The 20048-nt window shown below is 45.0% G+C and overlaps 1 protein-coding gene across 2 annotated transcripts in view; it reads left to right on the plus strand.

Annotated features, from left to right (window-relative positions):
• The first annotated feature begins 2249 nt into the window (after window positions 1-2249).
• Window positions 2250-20048, plus strand: part of PTPN11 (protein tyrosine phosphatase non-receptor type 11) — a 99408-nt gene continuing 81609 nt past the window's right edge. For both annotated transcript variants that reach the window (XM_017946217.3, XM_021922969.2), the window contains exon 1: window positions 2250-2472. In XM_017946217.3, coding sequence (XP_017801706.2) covers window positions 2459-2472 — 14 coding nt within the window. In that variant the 5' untranslated portion in view covers window positions 2250-2458. The remainder of the gene's footprint in view (window positions 2473-20048) is intronic.

Genomic DNA, 20048 nt, shown 5'->3' on the forward strand with positions numbered 1-20048 from the left:
AGACGAGGTTTCACCATGTTGGCCAGACTGGCCTCGAACTCCTGACCTCAGGTGAGCCACCTGCCTTGGCCTCTCAAAGTGCGGGGATTACAGGCATGAGCTACGGTGCCCCACCTAGTTTTGTAGTTTAGATTACTCTGGCTACTATGTGGAGATTGGATTAGGAAGTTTAGGCCTGCAGGCCTGAGATCAGTTAAAATGTTGCTTGTCATCTAGGTGGCCAGGTCTAGGGAGAGGGACAAATGCTTGTTGAATGGCTATTATGTGAATTAAATTGACATATATTAAAGGTGATCTCTGTAAGGAGCACATGAGTGCTGAAGCAGTTAGCACACAGTATGAGAGTCATTTGTATATGAATGAAATGGGCAAGCATTAAAACATGAGGATGCTGGAGCTATATAGATATGGGTTAAACTTATGGCTCTGCCATTCACTAGATCTGTAGCCTTTATTTATTTATTTTGAGAAAGAGTCTTGTCCTGTCGCCCAGGCTGGAGTGCAGTGGTGTGATCTGGGCTCACTGCAACCTCTGCCTGTCTGGTTCAAGCAATTCTCCCATCTCAGCCTCCGGAGTAGCTGGGACTACAGGTGTGCGCCACCAACCCCGACTAATCTTTGTATTTTTAGTTGAGATGGGGTTTCACCATGTTGGCCAGGCTGGTCTTGAACTCCTGACCTCAGATGATCCACCCACCTTGGCCTCCCAAAGTGCTGAGATTACAGGTGTGAGCCACCACACCCAGCTAGATCTGTAGCCTTCAATGAGTCATATGGGCATCAATCAAGTAAAAAACTCTACTCTTCTCAATCTGGTCTGAGTCACCATTATTCCCAGACCAGAATACTACAGTATTCCCGTATTTTGACTGGCTTCTCTGTTTCTGGCCTTGCCCTCTTCCTCGAGCTTCACAGTGTCCAAAATAATACTTCCCCACCACCCAGCTTTTTTGTTTGTTTGTTTTTTGTTTTAGAGACAGGGTCGTGCCATGTTGCCCCGGCTGATCTTGAACTCCTAGGCTCAAGCAATCCTCCTGCCTCGGCCTCCCAAAGTGCTGGGATGAAGGTGTGAGCCACCATACCTGGCCTGAGTGCAGTGGCCTGATCTCGGCTCGCAGCAGCCTCGACCCTCCAGGCTCAAGCAATTCTCTCACCTCAGCCTCCCCAGTAGCTGGGACTACAGGCGCGTGCCACCACGCCCGGCTAATTTTTGTATTTTTTGTAGAGATGGGATTTCACTATTTTGCTGGGGCTGGTTCCCAACTCCTGGACTCAAGCGATTCGCCCGCCTCAGCCTCCCAAAGGGAAGTGCTGGGATTTCAGGCGTGTGCCACTGCTCCCACCCCAAAGTAGTATTTGTTGTTATTATTATTATTGAGACGGAGTTTGGCTCTATTGCAGGCTGGAGTGCAGTGGTGCGACCTCGGCTCACTGCAACCTCTGCCTCCCAGGTTCAAGCGATTCTCCTGCCTCAGCCTCCCAAGTAGCTGGTATTACAGGCGAACGCCACCACGTCCAGCTCATTTTTGAATTTTTAGTGGAGACCATGTTGGCCAGGATGGTCTCGATCTCTTGACCTCGTGATCCGCCCGCCTCGGCCTCCCAAAGTGCTGGGATTACGGGCGTGAGCCACCGCGCCCGGTCTATTACTAGTTTTTTTAGGCAGTGTCTTGCCCTGTCGCCCAGGCTGGAGGGCAGTGGCGTGATCACGACTCACTGCAGCACCGACTTCCCGGGCTTAAGTTATCCTCCCGCCGCAGCCTCCACGCCTGGTTAGGGTTTTACATTTTTTGTAGAGATGAGGTCTTTTTTGCCCAGGCTGGCCTCTAGCTCCTAGGCTTAAGCGACCCTCTTGCCGCAGCCTCCTAAATTGTTGGGGTTACGGGCGTGAGCCACCGCGCCCAGCCTAATGGAGGAAACTGAGGCTCGGAGACAGTAGGTAATTTCCCCAAGGTTCCACAGCTAATGAGTAGAGCGGCGATTTGTGGAACGAAATGAATGAAATCGATGTGGCAGTGGGCCCGGACGCGCCCGGTCGGTGGAGTGGCGTAGCCGCCGAGCGCGCAGCTCACACCCGGCGGCCGCGATTTCCGGGAGGAAGCAAGGATGCTTTGGACGCTGCGCTTAGCGCCTCCGCGGAACCCCCGCACTGCCATTCCCGGCCGTGGCTCGGTCCTCGGCTGACGGGAAGCAGGAAGTGGCTGCGGGCGTCGCTAGCGGTGACATCACGGGGGCGACGGCGGCGAAGGGCGGGGGCGGAGGAGGAGCGAGCCGGGCCGGGGGGCGGCTGCACAGTCTCCGGGATCCCCAGGCCTGGAGGGGGGTCTGTGCGCGGCCGGCTGGCTCTGCCCCGCGTCCGGTCCCGAGCGGGCCTCCCTCGGGCCAGCCCGATGTGACCGAGCCTAGCGGAGCTTGAGCAAGGAGCGGGTCCGTCGCGGAGCCGGAGGGCGGGAGGAACATGACATCGCGGAGGTGAGGAGCCCCGAGGGGCCCGGCCCGGGCCTCGGCCCGGCCCCCGCCGCGTTCGGTCAGCCCCGTCCGGAAGGGGGCGCCCCGGCCGGGCTTCGGGCTCCCGCCCCGGATCGGCATTGGGGGCCAGTTCCCTCCTCGTCCCCTGTCCCTCCTCGGCCCGGGGGCCGGCCCCACCGCGCCCCCACCCCTTGGGTCCCCATTCATTTCCTGCCTCCCTGAGTTCCGGCTGCGGCAGCCCGGGGGATGCCCGTCAGGCCTGGGGCAGGTAGAGCCGCCTAGGGAACCACGGGCGCCAGCGGCCCGGCTCAGCGCCGCATTCCTGACCCATTGCCTCATGAGAATTGCCTCATGGTGATTCCGAAATAACCCTGCTCACTTGGGGAGGCTCCTTGGGACACGAGATGGGAGTTGCGCGGGGCCGGGCCCCCAGTGGTCTAGTCGTTCTGGGTCACTGTGCCACTTGCGTGCGTTTGGGGTCTTCACGAAGGACCCCTGACCCTTTTATGTGCCCCTTTGTGTCTTCTTTTTCTCCCACCCCTCACGTGCCAGAAATGGAAAAACTGACTGTATCTGCAGCCACTAGAAGTATTTCCTTCCTCTGCGATCTTCGCTTTGGGAGATGGAAAGGAAGGGAGCCGCATCTCGTTATTTAATCCTTCACTGCAACCTTAACAGTCAGGTCACTTTACTGGTACCCGTTTTATGGATGAGGAAACCGAGGCCCAGAAGCAACATGCTAGTAAATGACAAGATTTGAAACTAAGGAGAATTAGTGAGTTAATGAGATCCTTTGAAAGATCAGGGTAATATTACTACTAATAGCTAACATTTGCTTAGTTCTGACGACAGCCCTATCAGATGGCTACTATTATCCCCATTGTAAAGATGAGTAAACCGAGTTTTGGAGAGGTTAAGTAGATTGCTTAACCTCACAGCTAGTAGGTGGTGGAGACAGAATCCCTACTTTTAATCACTATGTTGCTTCTATTATTTTGTAACTATTGCTAACCACTTGTAAGCCTTAATTTTGTTGTCAAACAGTAGTGTAACTTGTTTTCAGATAATGATCCTGCTATTTTATATAATCACTCTATATACCACTCACACTTAAGACCCATTGTCTATTTTTTTCCATGGTTGTTCAATTATGGTCACTGTCTCAGACATTTAAAAAACGATTCAAGCTATTGAGGCTATTTGAATGAGATTTTTTTTTCTTTCTTTTTTTTCTCTTTTTTTGAGACGGAGTCTCACTCTGTTAACAGCCCAGGCTGGAGTGCAGTGGCACGATCTCGGCTCACCACAACCTCCGCCTCCTAGGTTCAAGCGATTCTCCTGCCTCAACCTCCCAAGTAGCTGGGACTACCGGCATGCCACTATGCCCGGCTAATTTTTTTTTTTGAAACAGAGTCTCGCTCTCTTGCCCAGGCTGGAGTGCCATGGCGCAATCTCGGCTCACTACAAGCTCCGCCTTCCGGGTTCAAGCCATCCTCCTGCCTCAGCCTCTCAAGTAGCTGGGACTACAGGTGCCCGCCACGACGTCTGGCGAATGTTTTGTATTTTTAGTAGAGACGGGGTTTCACCATGTTAGCCGGGATGGTCTCGATCTCCTGACCTTGTGATCTGCCCGCCTCGGCCTCCCAAAGTGCTGGAATTACAAGCATGAGCCACCGTGCCCTGCCAAGTTTTGTATTTTTAGTAGAGACGGGGTTTCACTATGTTGGCCAGGTTGGTCTCAAACTCCTGACCTTGAGATCCGCCTGCCTCGGCCTCCCAAAGTGCTGGAATTACAGGCATGAGCCACCGCACCCGGCTTGAATGAGATTTTTCAAAATATTAGGAATGTCTCCTCCAAACAGACCTGGCATGTTATTCTTACATGGATCTGGAATTTAAAAAGGGGAGAAAAAAGAAAACAGAACTCGTAGGAAGTGGGTGACTTGGACAGGTCTGTTGGCAAGTGCTTGCGGATCTGGGTAATATATAACTGCATTTCAACGGAACAGTGTATAGCCTCAAATGTTCTAATTCTTTAGGGAGCTTTTAAATAAACAGTTGTCTATTCTTTAATCTGTCTAATAGTCATTGAGCCTTGGTGTCTGCTCTTCCAGACAAGTAAGGATTTGCTGCTTTAGGGGGCTGAGGGTTGGGAAAAGATCTGTGTAGTAATAGACCCTACATTGTCCAGTTTGTTAGTTTAGAAGCATGGAAGTGTGGGCATAGTCAAAGCAGCAAGTGGTAAAGATGACAGTTTGAAATGGAGTAGTTCCTTTTCCCCTCCAGCCCTGGTATTGTGTGCCACCCAAAAAGCCAGATTATGAACATAATACACAGAATTTTGAATGATTTATCATTTTTTAGATTATAAGTCTGTTTTATTAACCAGCCTTAATGAGCTATAAATGACATGCAATTAAATGCATATATTTAAATGTACAATTTGATCAGTTTTGACATACATATACACTTGGGAAACCACCACCACAATCAAGATAATGAACACATCTATTGCCCCTCGTAATTTTGCCTCATGTTTTTTGTAATCCCTCGTTTGTTCTTAGCCACTGTTCTGCTTTCTGTCACTATATATTAGTTTATACCTCCTAAAATTTTTTTGTTTTTAAAAAATTTTTAAATTGTTTGAATAGAGATGGGGTCTCACTGTGTTGCCCAGGGCAGTCTCAAACCCCTGGGTTCAAGCGATCCTCTCACCTTGGCCTACTGCAGTGTTGGGATTATAGGCGTGAGACACCCTGCCCAGCCCTAGAATTTTATTATTATTGTTATTATTATGTTTTTTTGAGATAGAGTCTCTCTTTGTTGCCCAGGCTGGAGTGCAGTGGTGCGATCACTGCAGCCTTGTTTTCCTAGGCTCAATCCATCCTTCCTCCTCAGCTTGCTGATTACTGGGACTACAAGTGTGCACCACCACACCCGGCTAATTTTTGTATTTTTTTGTAGAGACAGAGTTTTGCCAGGTTGGCTAGACTGGTCTCAAACTCCTGGGCTCAAGCGATCTTCCTGCCTTGGCCTCCCAAAGTGCTGGGATTACAGGCATGAGCCACTGTGTCTGGCCTTCAAATTACTTTAACCTAGTATTAATTCATTCAACAGGAAGTTAATGAGCCAGGCAGGATAAAGCAGTAAGATAGGAAAATATTGCTAGTTTCTTTCTTTCTTTTCTCTTTCTTTTTTTTTTTGAGACGGAGTTTCACTCTTGTTACCCAGGCTGGAGTGCAATGGCACGATTTTGGCTCACCACAACCTCTGCCTCCCAAATTCAAGCGATTCTCCTGCCTCAGCCTCCCGAGTAGCTGGGATTACAGGCATGCGCCACCACGTCTGGCTAATTTTGTATTTTTAGTAGGGACGGGGTTTCCCCATGTTGGTCAGGCTTGTCTCGAACTCCCGACCTCAGGTGATCCACCTGCCTCAGCCTCCCAAAGTGCTGGGATTACAGGCGTGAGCCATCGCGCCCAGCCAATATTGCTATTTTCATGGCTGAGAGACAGCAGACAAACACATGACTAAATAGGATAATTTCAGGTAGTAATAAATTCTAGGAGGGAAAAAAATCCTACAGAAATGTGAGGATGGGAGAATGCAGTTAGTTTTGATAGGTGACCTGAATGACGATTAGTGGTCTGAATTTTGTTTTGCTTAATTATCAAAATAACTCCTTTTGGGTTAGACTTTTATATGCATCCAGTAATTAAAATGTAAGTATACTCAATGTACTGATATCTCTCAGCATCATAGGTAGGGAAACTAAGGCATTGAGCAATTAAGTGACTCCTTCCTTGATCATATAGCAGTGATAGTACTGGGTTTAGATTTTGAGGTTGCTTCTCTGCCCTTCTCTGCCTTTGTGAAACCAACTGCCTATATTTTCCAACTCTTCCTTCAGCATGTGGTACCTCCTTTACATCTGTTTTTGTTCCTCTGAAATCCATATGCGACGATGAGCTGAGAGGGGCAGAAAATTGAGCTTGTTCTGAGACTGGAGGCTTTTGGTTTATCTCTTGCAGGTCAAGTACATTTTGTCCTGGGCTCTCTCTGGTGGCCACGTTTGTTTATCTCCTGCAGGAGTAAATAAACTTGCCTTGCTGAAAACTAACAGTTCTGTGTCTTTCCAGTTGAAACTGGGATGTCTTTATTAACGTTAGGTCCCGATGTCAGGCCAAGTTTTTGGTTAGAGTTGCTCAAGTGCAGGGGCCACTGCTAAGATGACTTATCCCTCATGTCCATGGTTAATGTGGAGACTGTTATGAGTGGCACATGATGCTGGAAAAGCAGAGCCAACTCATGTTTGTAATTGTTCCTAGCAGGCCGTGGTGTACTTTGTTAGGCAGCCACAGAACAATAGAGACACTCAGTTTATTCCCCTTCCCTCTGGGAAACACAGACAACACTTGCCATCCAACGCCAATGTTTTTAAGGAAGAAAGAGGCAAAAAGTGATGTTGGCAAGGTCTCTGGGTGTTGTGGACCCCAACCAAGGATTGGAGACCCTGAAATGGATTCAGATGCCCTAAAATGCAGCCCAGTTCTTACTGTGAATTTTGGAGGACTTTGTGCCTTGAGCAAATGTGTATATCTGATGCTCTTTGACAACACTGAAATAGGAAAAATACTATCCATGTTCGTGAGGAGCACTGAATTTAGGGAGGGAGACAGACTTTTATGCCAGCATCAAATTAATTTGATAAAGCTAGTACCAAAATGAAATTTGAATTTTTTTTTTTTTTAAATAGAATCTCACTCCATCATCCAGGCTCGAGTGCAGTGATATAATCTTGGCCCACTGCAACCTGCACCTCTTTGGTTCAAACAATTCTTGTGCCTCAGCCTCCCAAGTAGCTGGGATTACAGGTGCATGCCACCAAGTCTGGCTAATTTTTATATTTTTAGTAGAGATGGGGTTTTACCATGTTGGCCAGGCTGGTCTCGAACTCCTGGCCTCAAGTAATCTGCCCACCTTGGCCTTCCAAAGGGCTGGGATTATAGACATGAGCTACCACACCAGCCTGAAACTGGAAATTTATTGGTATAGATTATACTGTTTAGAATGTATGTGTATATATGTATATTTGTATACTCATAAACACAAAGACACATTGTATGTGTTTCTGTAATGTGTATATCTGTCTACACATGTATATACACATGCACAATGTGTTTTTTTTTTTTTTTTTTTTTTTTTCGACACAGGGTCTTACCCTGTTGCCCAGGCTGGAGAGTGCCGTGGCATAATCTTGGTTCACTGCAGCCTCGACCTCCTGGGCTCAAGTGATCCTCCCATCTCAGCCTCCTGAGTAGCTGGGACTGACTACAGGCACATGGCATCAAACTTGTCCAATTTTTCTATTTCTTTTGTAGAAATAGGGTCTTGCTATGTTGCCCAGGCTGGTCTCAAACTCCTCAAGCTATCTGCCTGCCTTGGCCTTCCAGAGTGCTAGCATTGCAGATGTGAACCACTGTACTTGGCCTTTACAATGTCTATTTTAAAGAAAATGGTTCAAGTTTTTATCATCTCACTGGCCCACTCTAATGGAATATCTATCCATCCATTGAAGAACTATTTATCATGGGGTAACTCTGTGCCAGGTACCGTGCTAGGCATTGAGTATTCCAGGTTTTAGGAAACAGCACATGCAAAAGTGCTGAAGTGGGAGAAGATCTTGAAGTGATTGAAGACTGGGAGAGAGCACATGTGGGAACTGTGAGGCTGGGAAGATGGGAGGTAGGTGGGAGCAGACCACACAGGGATTCTTAATGTCTTTAGTGTCATGTGGACCATGGAGAGGAGTGCAGATTGTATTTTTAGAGCAATGCAAAATCATAGAAGGATGTGATCAGGGGAGTGGCATGAGCTGATCTATTTTAAAATATTTCTCTGGCTGCTGTGAAGGAAGGATTGTAGGAGGCAGGAGTAGATTCAGGGAGATGAGACAAGTGATGAGAGAGGCTTTGAACTTGGGTAGAAGTAGTTTGTGGAAAGTCTTTTTTGGAGGTAGTTTTTATTTATTGTCTTGTCATCAAAGCAGAGATGCTGACCAATGAAACTCCATGAGAAAATAGTGATTTATAAAGACATAGCTATGCACTACCATTAAAAAGCTGCTTTAAAAAAAAAAAAAAAGATAAAAAGCTGCTTTAACAATTTTTTTTTTTTTTTTAGACGGAGTCTCACTCTGTCACCCAGGCTGGAGTGCAGTGGCCCAGTCTTGGCTCACTGCAAGCTCCGCCTCCCAGGTTCATGCCATTCTCCTGTCTCAGCCTCCCAAGTAGCTGGGACTACAGGTGGCTGCCACCACGCCTGGCTAATTTTTTGTATTTTTAGTAGAGACGGGGTTTCACTGTGTTAGCCAGGATGGTCTTGATCTCCTGACCTCGTGATCCGCCCGCCTCGGCCTCCCAAAGTGCTGGGATTACAGGCGTGAGCCACCGCGCCCAGCTTTTTTTTTTTTGAGATGGGGTCTTACTCTGTCACCCAGGCTCATGACCTCAGCTCACTGCAACCTCTGCCTGCCAGGCTCAAGTGATTCTCCCACCTCAGTCTCCCAAGTGGCTGGGACTGCAGGCACATGCCACCATGTCTGGCTAATTGTGTGTGTGTGTGTGTGTGTGTGTGTAGAGGTGGGGTTTTGCCATGTTGCCCAGGCTGGTCTCAAACTCCTGAGCTCCGGCGATCCACCCGCCTCGGCCTCCAAAGTGTTGGAGATTACAGACGTGAGCCACTGCGCCCTGCCTAACAACTTCAAAAAAATTTTTACATTCAGTAGGATATTTATTGCATTATTGTTGGTGATGGCAAAATGTTGGAGACAGCTGAAATGTTCATCAATGGGGGGCTAGTTAAATGAAATACAGTGTAGCATGCATTAGAACACTTTTCAAGAATTTAACTTTTTTGTAGCCTTTTACTTATGATACTTGTCCCTATTGACCCCTTTTTTTTTCTGCATAACTTACTCTCTTACTATAGGATATTAAAATTTAATTAGATTAGAAATGAGGAATATTCTTGTAATCTGTAGAAAGTAACAAACTATAAACTTACTCCCCAAGAACAAATATAATAATTTTTTTGGAGTAGCAGGTAAGAAAGATATAAATTTATATGCATATAAGAAACTGAAATTAGACTTTATACATTTAAAGGTTACAAATGCAGTTTTGTTACGTGAATCTATTGTCCAGCATTGAAGTCTGGGCTTTTAGTGTACCATCACCTGAATAATGTAAATTATACCCATTAAGTAATTTCTCATCCCTCAAACCGCTCCCACCCTGAAATTAGACTTTGGATCCCTAGTTTAAATTTCACCCCTCTTTTTTTTGAGACAAGGTCTCACTCTGTCACCCAGGTTAGAGGGTGATGTTGCAATCATAGCTTACTGTAGCCTCAACCTCCTGGGCTCAAGGGATACACCCTCCTCAGCCTCCTGAGTAGCTGGAACTGCAGGCGTGCACCACCACATTCGGCTAATTTTTTTGATTTTTTGTAGAGATGAGGTCTGAACTCCTGGGCTCAAGCGATTCTCCCCAAGTGCTGGGATTACAGGTGTGGGCCGCCGCCCCCCGCCTAAACCTCCTTTCTCAGTATAGCAGCCTTGAGATGAAGTTCCTGAAATTACTGGCCAGCTTGACTGTTTCCCCACATCACTGGGGGAGGGGGATGCATAGATAAAATATTCAGCATCATTGTATTTTCTTTTTGTTTCATCAGCATCTTTTTTAAAAACTCACTTGACATAAGTCCCAAGCCTTTGCAGATCTGCATTCAGATTTTGGGTGTGATTTCCTGGCAAATAGTTCAGGTTTGTAAACTCTTTTTTTTTTTTTTCGATACAGAGTTTCACTCTTGTAGGGCAGGCTAGAGTGCAGTGGCACCGTCTTGCCTCACTGCAACCTCTGCCCCACTGATTAACCTGATTCTCCTGCTTCAGCCTCCCGAATAGCTGGAATTACAGGCATGTGCCACCACACCTGGGTAATTTTTGTATTTTTAGTAGAGACAGGGTTTCGCCATGTTGGCCAGGCTGGTCTTGAACTCCTGACTTCAGGTGATCTACCTGCCTTGGCCTCCCAAAGTGATGGGATTACAGGCGTGAGCCGGCACACCTGGCCAAAACTTTTTTTTTTTTTTCTCTTTTTGTTGCTGAGAAATGTAAACTCTTACAGACAGGAATTATGTCTTCCATTTTTTAAAACCCACTTAACAGAGGGGTCATGTGTAATAGGCCCTGGAGCTTATTTTAGACACTGATTTGAGGCTCTTTTCCCCAATTGCTGGGGTGTGTGTGTGTGTGTGTGTGTGTGTGTGTCTTTCTGTGAGATGAGTGGTACCTACCTAGGCTGTATTATGACCTTATTATCTTTTAAAATTTATTTTATTTTATTTTTGTAGATACGAGGTCTCACTATGTTGCTCAGGCTGGGCTTGAACTCTGGGGCTCAACCAATCCTCCCTCCTTGGACTCCCAGAGTGCTGAGATTACAGGTGTGAGCCACTGCACCTGGCCAGTAATCCTTAATAAATATAGACAATGGTCAGGCGCGGTGGCTCATACCTGTAATACCAGTACTTTGGGGGGCTGAGGCTGGCAGGTCACCTGAACTGAGGAGTTCAAGACCAGCCTGGGCAACATGGGCGAAACCCTGTCTCTACAGAAAATACAAAAATTAGCCAGGCGTGGTGGTGCATGCCTGTAGTCCCAGCCACTTGGGAGGTTGAGACAGGAGAATTGCTTGAACCTGGGAGGTAGAGGTTGCAGTGAGCTGAGATCATGTCATTGAACTCCAGCCTGGGTGACAGAGTGAGACCTTGTCTCAAAAAAATATATAGATATAGATATAGATAATGCTAGATGATGGCTGGTTAGAAGGGATTGTCGGGAGCTGGCAGGTTTTGCAGGTGTTAGAATGAGCAAGATGAGGAGAAGGATGCTTACTTCCCTCTCCTCGTAACTCTTTCTCTACCCCCTCCCTTCAGTGTTTTTTTGTTTTTATATTTATTTATTTATTTTTTTTGAGACAAGGTCTTGCTCTATCACCCACACTGGATTGCAATGATGCAATCATAGCTCATCAAAGCTCAAACTCCTGGGCTCAAGTGATCCTCTTGCCTCAGCCTCCCGAGTAAATGGGGCCACAGGTGCATACAACTATGCCCAGCTAAGTTTTTCATTTTTTATAGAGATGGGGTCTTGCTATGTTGCCCAGGCTGGTCTTGCGCTCCTAGCTCAAGTGATTCTCATGCCTCAGTTTCCCAAAGTGTTGGCATTGTAGGCATAAGCCACTGTGCCTAGCCCATCAGTGTCTTTTCATCCTTTACTCCTATCAAAATTCATTCACTCAGCAGCCATTGATCAAGTGCCTACTATATAAATGGTGAGGACTGAACATTTATTTGTCTCTTCTCATCTTATCTGGACCCTCTGTGTCAATTGTAATTAACTGTAATCATTCTGTATTAATTGTAATAAAGTTGTTGATAAACTCAAATGAGGCCATACTGATTTGCCATTTCCCCTCCTCCCAGGTTATATGGATGTACTTACATTGCAGTTTTCATTTATTGGTTCGGTTTGTAAACTAAATCCTATTGTGTCAAATTATGCTAGGTGTGAGATGGTCAAGATATGTGTTGTCTTTTTTTTTTTTTTGCCTCACTTACTAATATTACAAGTGCTTATAACGTTTGAGGCTGGCCCTACATAAAGATTTTTATTAATTCCACTGTTCTTTATCTTCCCTTACTAAGTTCTCAGGGTCGAATTAACTCTAACTGCTCCTTACTCTAGTGATAAGCAAGTTGCAAATCACAAAATTGTCAGTGATTGAATACACGTATTAAACCTGTAACCAGGAAGCATTTTGGTAATTATGAATACTTTTTGGAAAAAAAAAAAAGCTATAGAAGGAAGTTTAAAATCTACTAAAGCTCAAGTAGATGGTCATGGAATAGCCATTTCAATTTCTAACTATATATTTTTTATTTATTTATTTTTGAGATGGAGTTTTGCTCCTGTTGCCCAGGCTAGAGTGCAATGGTGTGATCTCAGCTCACTGCAACCTCCGCCTCCTGGGTTCAAGCTATTATCCTCCCTCAGCCTCTCGAGTAGCTGGGATTATAGGCATGTGCCACCACACCAGGCTAATTTTGTATAGAGATGGGGTTTCTCCACGTTGATCAGGCTGGTCTTGAACTCCTGACCACAGGTGATCTGCCCTCCTTGGCTTCCCAAAGTGCTGGGATTACAAGTGTGAGCCACCGTGTCCAGCCTCTAACTATTGCTTGAAATAATGTAGAGACAGTTCCAGAGCCATGAGGAAGTATATGAAAAAGCAGTGTTAACTTAAATGATATACATGTCACAATTGCCTATGTGAAACTAACAAAATTATGCATGAGAAGTATCTATCCTGCATAACATCCACTAATAATAATAATGATAATAATAGTGAAAACTAATGTTTATTAAGTCCTTACTGTCTCCAGCCTCTGTGCTAAATACTGGTTACTAAGTTTCCCTGAAAATACTATTCTCATCTGTTTGTTCTTAATAACAGGATAGCATAATTATAAGTTGTAAATGAAATAATACAGTTTATTTAATAAAAGGGTAAAGGAGAAGACCACCTACCTTATCTTCTGTTGCTGATCTAGCTGATGGATGTAGGTGGTGTTTACCTAGTTTCACCTTTGGCAGTTGAAACTACTTTTTTTTTTAAGAGACAGGGTGGGCCAGGTGCAGTGGCTCATGCCTCCTGTAATCCCAGCACTTTGGGAGGCCGAGGCGGGCAGATCACTTGAGGTCAGGAGTTTGAGACCATGGCCAACATGGTGAAACCCTGTCTCTACTGAAAATACAGAAAGATTAGCTGGGTGTGGTGGTACATGCCTGTAATTCCAGCTACTTGGGAGGCTGAGGCAGGAGAATCGCTTGAACCCGGGAGTGGAGGTTGCAGTGAGCTGAGATTGTGTTACTGTGCTCCAGCCTGGGTGCCAGAGCGAGACTCCGTCTCAAAAAAAAAAACAACAACAACAAAAAAAGAAATTTTTAGAAATATGAGATAAGAGCAAGAACAAGGGTATTTAAAAAAAGAAATTTTTAGAAATAAATAGCAGAATGTAGTAGTGAAAAGTTTGATTTCTCAAGTCTGCTTTGCACACAGTCACGTGGCAAACATTCAGTAAGTATAGCTGTAATTTTAACCAGCTGTAATGTATCATAGCCAACATATTACATTTATCTTTTCTGAGACAGAGTCTTGCTGTGTTGCCCGGGCTGGAGTGCAGTGGTACCATCTCAGCTCACTGAAACCTCCGTCTCCTGAGTTCAAGTGATGCTTGTGCCTCAGCCTCTCAAGTAGCTGGGATTACAGTTGCATGCCACCACACCCAGCTAATTTTTGCATTTTTAGTAGAGATGGGGTTTCACCATGTTGGTCAGGCTGGTCTTGAATTCCTGACTTCAGGTGATCTACCTGCCTCAGCCTCCCAAAGTGCTGGGATTAAAGGTGTGAGCCACCATGCCTAGCCATATATTGCTTTTTTCTTATTATCAGAGCCAGTTCATAATTGTGGAAAAATTAGTGTTTGTAACAATATAAGTATGGATAAATCATCTTTTTTATTTTGTGATTCATATAGGTTTGTTGTTGTTGTTGTTGTTTCATTTTTATCTTGAGACAGGGTCTTGGTCTATCACCCAGCCTGGAGTGTAATGGCACAGTCATGGCTTACTGCAGCCTCAGATGCTTGGGCTCAAGCAATCCTTCCATCTCAGCCTCTAAAGTAAATGGGACCACAGATGTGGGCCACCATGCCTGGGTAATTAAAAAACATTTTTTTTTTTTTTCTAGAGACGAGGTCTCACTATGTTGCCCAGGCTGGTCTCAAACCTTTGGCCTCTGCCTCAGCCTTTAGAGTAGCTATGACTATAGGCATGTGCCATCACCCAGCTAATTAAATTTTTTTTTTTTTTTCTGGAGATGAGGTCTTACTTTGTTACCCAGACTGCAAGTTAGTTTCAGATATCAACATTTGGTGTTTCCAAATGCATGGGGAGGCTTTGGGGCAAGTTTTTGGCTCATATGCATAGGTGCCCTAGACATTCACTTTGCAAATTCTTATTAAAATGACTACAGTAGCATACAGATAGGGAAAAATATCCTTGTCATCACCACCGATTGGGTAAGAAGAGACTGTGTATTAAAAACAATGACCATCTTTTTGCCACATAAAGAGCTGGTGGGACCAGTTTGAAGAGGGCTTTGTCAGCTACCTTCTGCCTCTTCCTCTTGAGTACGTGAAAGTTGGAGTCATCCTTGACAGCCTCCTGTTGACACCACCCAGGTCACAGATGTGAAACTGTGTGGATGTAGGAGAGAGTAGTGATGGGGCTCACCCCAAGATTGCTCTTCCTTCCCTTCTGGCCACAAATGTTTAGTAAGGAACTGCTCTGTATTAACCATTTGCTAGGGGCTGCGGTTACGGTGGTGAAGAAAGAGACATGTTCCTACTCGGGAGGCTGAGGTGGGAGGATTGCTTGAGCCCAGGAGTTGGAGCTGCAGTGAGCCATGATCATGCCACTGCGCTCCAGCCTGGGGGCAGAACGAGACCTTATCTCTAAAAAACAGTAAAAGAAATAGACATGTCCTTTGCCCTCATGGAACTGCCAGTCTAGCCTTCAACCTGGAGGCTGTAGAAATGTGTGATTAGATGCTATGTTGCTATGTTGAGTATCACCCCTGAGAAGCAGGGGGTTTATTGAGAAGGTAGGATGGGGGATCTGACGGTGGGACCACCAGAGGGAAAAGCACATGTAAAAGTCACATGTGGCAATTGGAGGAAATCAGAGATGTGATCAGAGAACCAGAGTCAACCAGGGGCCATGCTGTGCAGGGTCCCATTAAGGTCTGTGACTTTATTCTAAATGTTTTCTTCCGGATAACATCTAAATTTCTAGTTCCAAAGGTGAAAATCCAAGGGCGGGTTCTGTGCTAAGCATTTTCCATGTATTAATTAATTTCTACCACACAACACTGCTGTGAATTAAGACAGTTTCTAAGCATGGCAAGAAACCCAGAAATCATAATGGAAAAATCTGATAAATTTAACTATGCCAACATGAACCTCTGTACGAAAAAAAAATGCCACAGACTAAAAAGGGGGGCAAAAAAAAAACCCCCAAAAAAACGGAGACAAATATTTGCAACACATACAGTAAAGGGTAATATTCTAGTTATATCAAGAACTACAAATCAATAAGAAAAAAATCTAATAGGACATGAGCAACGACAAACTGACAACTCATAGAAAAGGAAAAACAAGTGGTCTGAAAACATGAAAAAGTGCTCAGTCTTACAAAGAAATGCAAACTAACATGGCATCATTTTCCATTGATCAGATAGACAAAGATGAAAGAGTCTGGTAATATATGCAGCATTGGCACAAGTGAGGGAAAACAGCAGATTTCACACTGTATGCCCATCCAGACCAGTACCTTATTTTGAGGGTGGTCTAACAATATTTGTCAAAATAAAAAAATTATATACAGTCATGTGCCACATAATGATGGTTCAGTTGATGATGGACGGCATACATAATGGTGGTCCCATAAGAATATAATGGGCTGGGCGCGGTGGCTCACGCCTGTAATCCCAGCACTTTGGGAGGCCGAGGTGGGCAGATTGTCTGAAGTCAGGAGTTTGAGGCCAGCATGGCCAACATGGTAAAACCCTATCTCAACTAAAAACATACAAAAAAATTAGCCGGGTGTGGTGGTGGGTGCCTGTAATCCCAGCTACTCAGGAGGCTGAGGCAGGAGAATTGCTTGAACCCGGGAGGCGGAGGTTGCAGTGAGGTGAGATCGGGCCACTGCACTACAGTCTAGACGACAAGGCAAGACTCCATCTCAAAAAAAAAAAAAAAAAAAAAAAAAGGAATATAATGGACCGGGCCATGGTGGCTCACATCTGTAATCGCAGCACTTTGGTAGGCCAGGCAGGAGAATCTTTTGAACTTAGGAGTTTGAGACCAGTGGGGACAACATAGCAAAACCCCATCTCAAAAAAAAAAAAAAAAGAAAAGATTATAATGGAGCTGTCCTGTATAGACATACCATTTTTAACCTTTTTTTTTGGAGATGGAATCTTGCTGTGTCACCCAGGCTGGGGTATAGTGGCGTGATCTGGGTTCACTGAAACCTCCCATCTCCTGGGTTCAAGTGATTCTCCTACCTCAGCTTCCTGGGTAGCTAGGACTGCAGGTGCACGCCACCAAGCCTGGCTAATTTTTGTATATTTAGTAGAGATGGGGTTTCACCATGTTGGCCAGGCTGGTCTTGAACTCCTGACCTCAAGTGATCCACCTGCCTCAGCCTCCCAAAGTGCTGGGATTACAGGTGTGAGCCACTGCACCTGGCCACCATTTTTAACCTTTTATATTATATTTAAACTGTACCTTTTCTATGTATGGATGTGTTCAGATACACAAATACCACTGTGTTACAGTTAACTACAGTATTCAGTACAGTAGCATGCCGTACAGGTGTGTAGCCTAGGAGCAATAGGTTATACCATATAGCCCAGGTGTGCAGTAGGCTCTGCCATCTAGTTTGTGTAAGTACGCTTCATGATGTTTGCACAATGACGAAATCACCTAATAATGCATTTCTCAGAACATATTCCTGATGTTAAGCAATACATGACCGTATCTTGACAAAGCCATTTTATTTCTAAAACTTTAATGTTACAGATTTATTTGTAAAAGTATGTAAAAATGATTGTGAAGGATATGTTCTGCTGCATTATTTGTAATAACAAAAAACCAGAGGATAACATAAATGTCCTGTAAGAAGGGTCAGATTATGGATGGCACATTCATACAACGGGGTATTACGTAGCCATTGAAAAAAGGGATACTGGCTGGGCGCAGTGGCTCATGCCTATAATCTCAACACTTTGGGTGGCCAAAGAAGGAGGATTGCTTGAAGCCAGGAGTTTGGGGCCAGCCTGGGCAACATAGCAAGACCCTGTCTCTACAAAGGAAAAATAAAAAAATTAGCCAGGTTTGGTCTCAGCTACTGAGGAGGCTGAGATCGGAGGGATCGCTTGTGCCTGGCAGGTTAAGGCTGTAGTGAGCCATGATTGTGCCACTGCACTCCAGGCCGGGAGATAGAGTGAGACCCTATCTCAAAAAAAAAAAAAAAAATACCCCCCCATAAAATGTTAAGAAGTCCTGGATGTGGGCCAGGTATGGTGGCTCACACGTGTAATCCCAACACTTTGGGAGGCATTGCCAGGAGGACTGAGGCCAGGAGTTCGAGACCAGGCAGAGCAAGATAGCAAGACTCCATTTCTACAAAAAATAAAAAAATTAGTTGGGCATAGTGGTGCATTCCTGTAGTCCCAGCTACTCAGGAGGCTGAGGTGGGAGGATTGCTTGAGGCTGGGAGGTTGAGGCAGCAGTGAGCCATGATCACACCTCTGCATTCCAACCTGTGCAACCTGTCTAAAAACAACAACAAAAAAACCCCAACACAGTAATGATATAGAAAGATCTACAGTCAGGTGCGGTGGCTCACGCCTGTAATCCCAGTACTTTAGGAGGCTGAGGCGGGCAGATCACAAGATCAAGAGATCAAGACCATCCTGGCCAACATGGTGAAACCTGGTCTCTACTAAAAATACAAAAATTAGCTGGGCATGGTGGCATGCACCTGTAGTGCCAGCTACTCAGGAGGCTGAGGTAGGAGAGTTGCTTGAACCTGGGAGGTGGAGGTTGCAGTGAGCCAAGATCCCGCCACTGCATTCCAACCTGGCAAGAGAGCAAGACTCCATTTCAAAAAAAACGAAACAAAAAAAAAAAAAAAGAAAGATTTTCAAGTTGTAGTATGTGAAAAAATCAGAGTGTAAAACAAGAGAATCCCATTTCTGTGTGTGTCGAGTGTGTCTCACACAGGCACAGAGGGAGTGTGTATATGCACATGCACATTTATGTCAGTGTATATATGTATACATACAAGGCTGTGGGTTTGTTTGTTTGTTTTTTTTGAGACAGTCTCTGTTGCCCAGGCTGGAGTGCAGTGGTGTGATCTTGGCTCACTGCAACCTTCACCTGCTAGGTTCAAGTGATTCTTGTGCCTCAGCCTCCCAAGTAGCTGGGACTACAGGCACGCACCACCATGCCCAGTTAATTTTTGTATTTTTGGTAGAGATGGGGTTTTATCATGTTGCCCAGGGTGATCTGGAACTCCTGGCCTCAAGTGATCTGCCCGCCTTGGCCTCCTAAAGTGCTATTGCCCAGGCTGGAGCTCAGTGGCACAATCACAGCTCATTGCAACCCGACATCCCAGGCTCAGGCAATCCTTCCATCTCAGCTTCCCAAGTAACTGGGACTGCAAGTGTGTGCCATCAATGCCCCACCAATTTTTAAATTTTTTGTAGAGATAGGGTTTCCTTACGTTACCCAAGCTGATCGTGACCTCCTGGCCTCAAGCAATCCTTCCACCTCAGCATCCCAAACTGCTGGGATTACAGGTGTGAGCCACCTTGCCCCGCCCTGTACAAAGATCTTCATAAAAGCAGTTAATAATAGTATGTTTGAGGCTGCCATCACAGGGGTGAGGTCAAGGACAAATATGATAAATTCTTTTAGAATCTATTTTTAAAAAAGAAGAGATGACAGTGGTGACAGTCAGGGAACAGATAAGCAGGTAGATTGTGTGGGCCTAGGCTATTTAACTGGTGGTTAAAATGAAGCAACTGCTGAGCCTGCTGTATTTCATTTAATGGGGACTAGTAGAGCAACAGCCAGAAATTCTTCACTTCCCATCCAAGAGAGGCAAAAGTTATTTTCCCTTCAATAATAACCTGGGAACTGTAGGATTAAGGTGTTTTTTTTAAATGCTACAATATAGCTACCAGTATAATTTAAAATAATTAGGATCTTGTTAGAATAAGAAACAGGTATCTGCCTGAAGTAGACAGGCACTGAAGTCACTAAGTGGCAGAAGACAGAAAACAAAAAATTGAAAGTAGGAAACAATCAGCAGATACGATACCAAACATGAGCTGTCAGTGACAATGGATTAAGTCCTTCAATTAATGGCTGACCCAGATGGAATTAAAAGAAAAAATCCAGGCTGGGCATGGTGGCTTACACCCATAATCCCAGCACTTTGGGAGGCTGAGGTGGGAGGATCACTTGAGCCCAGGAGTTCGAGACCAGCCTGGACAACATAGTGGGACCCCATCTCTATTTTATAAAAATATTTTGAAAAAAGAAAAAAAATTTAATTGTGTTCTGCTTTAAAAAGACAAATTGGCCCAGAATGGCAAAGAATAAATAAAACAAACATAGGCAAAAGAGAGTCAGGTGGTACCAATAATATTGGGCTAAGTAGCATTCAAGATAAAGATTATTAAATAATAAGTTATTTAATACTAGAGTAATTGCATATTAATGAAACCTACAATCCATGGTAGAGAAATTATAGTCAATAATAGTTTTATGTATTCATTAAGGTAACAACAAGCAAACAAGCTTTAATTTTATATGCT

The sequence above is a fragment of the Papio anubis genome, chromosome 9 (assembly GCF_008728515.1).
Source record: "Papio anubis isolate 15944 chromosome 9, Panubis1.0, whole genome shotgun sequence".
Classification (NCBI taxonomy): Eukaryota; Metazoa; Chordata; class Mammalia; order Primates; family Cercopithecidae; genus Papio; species Papio anubis.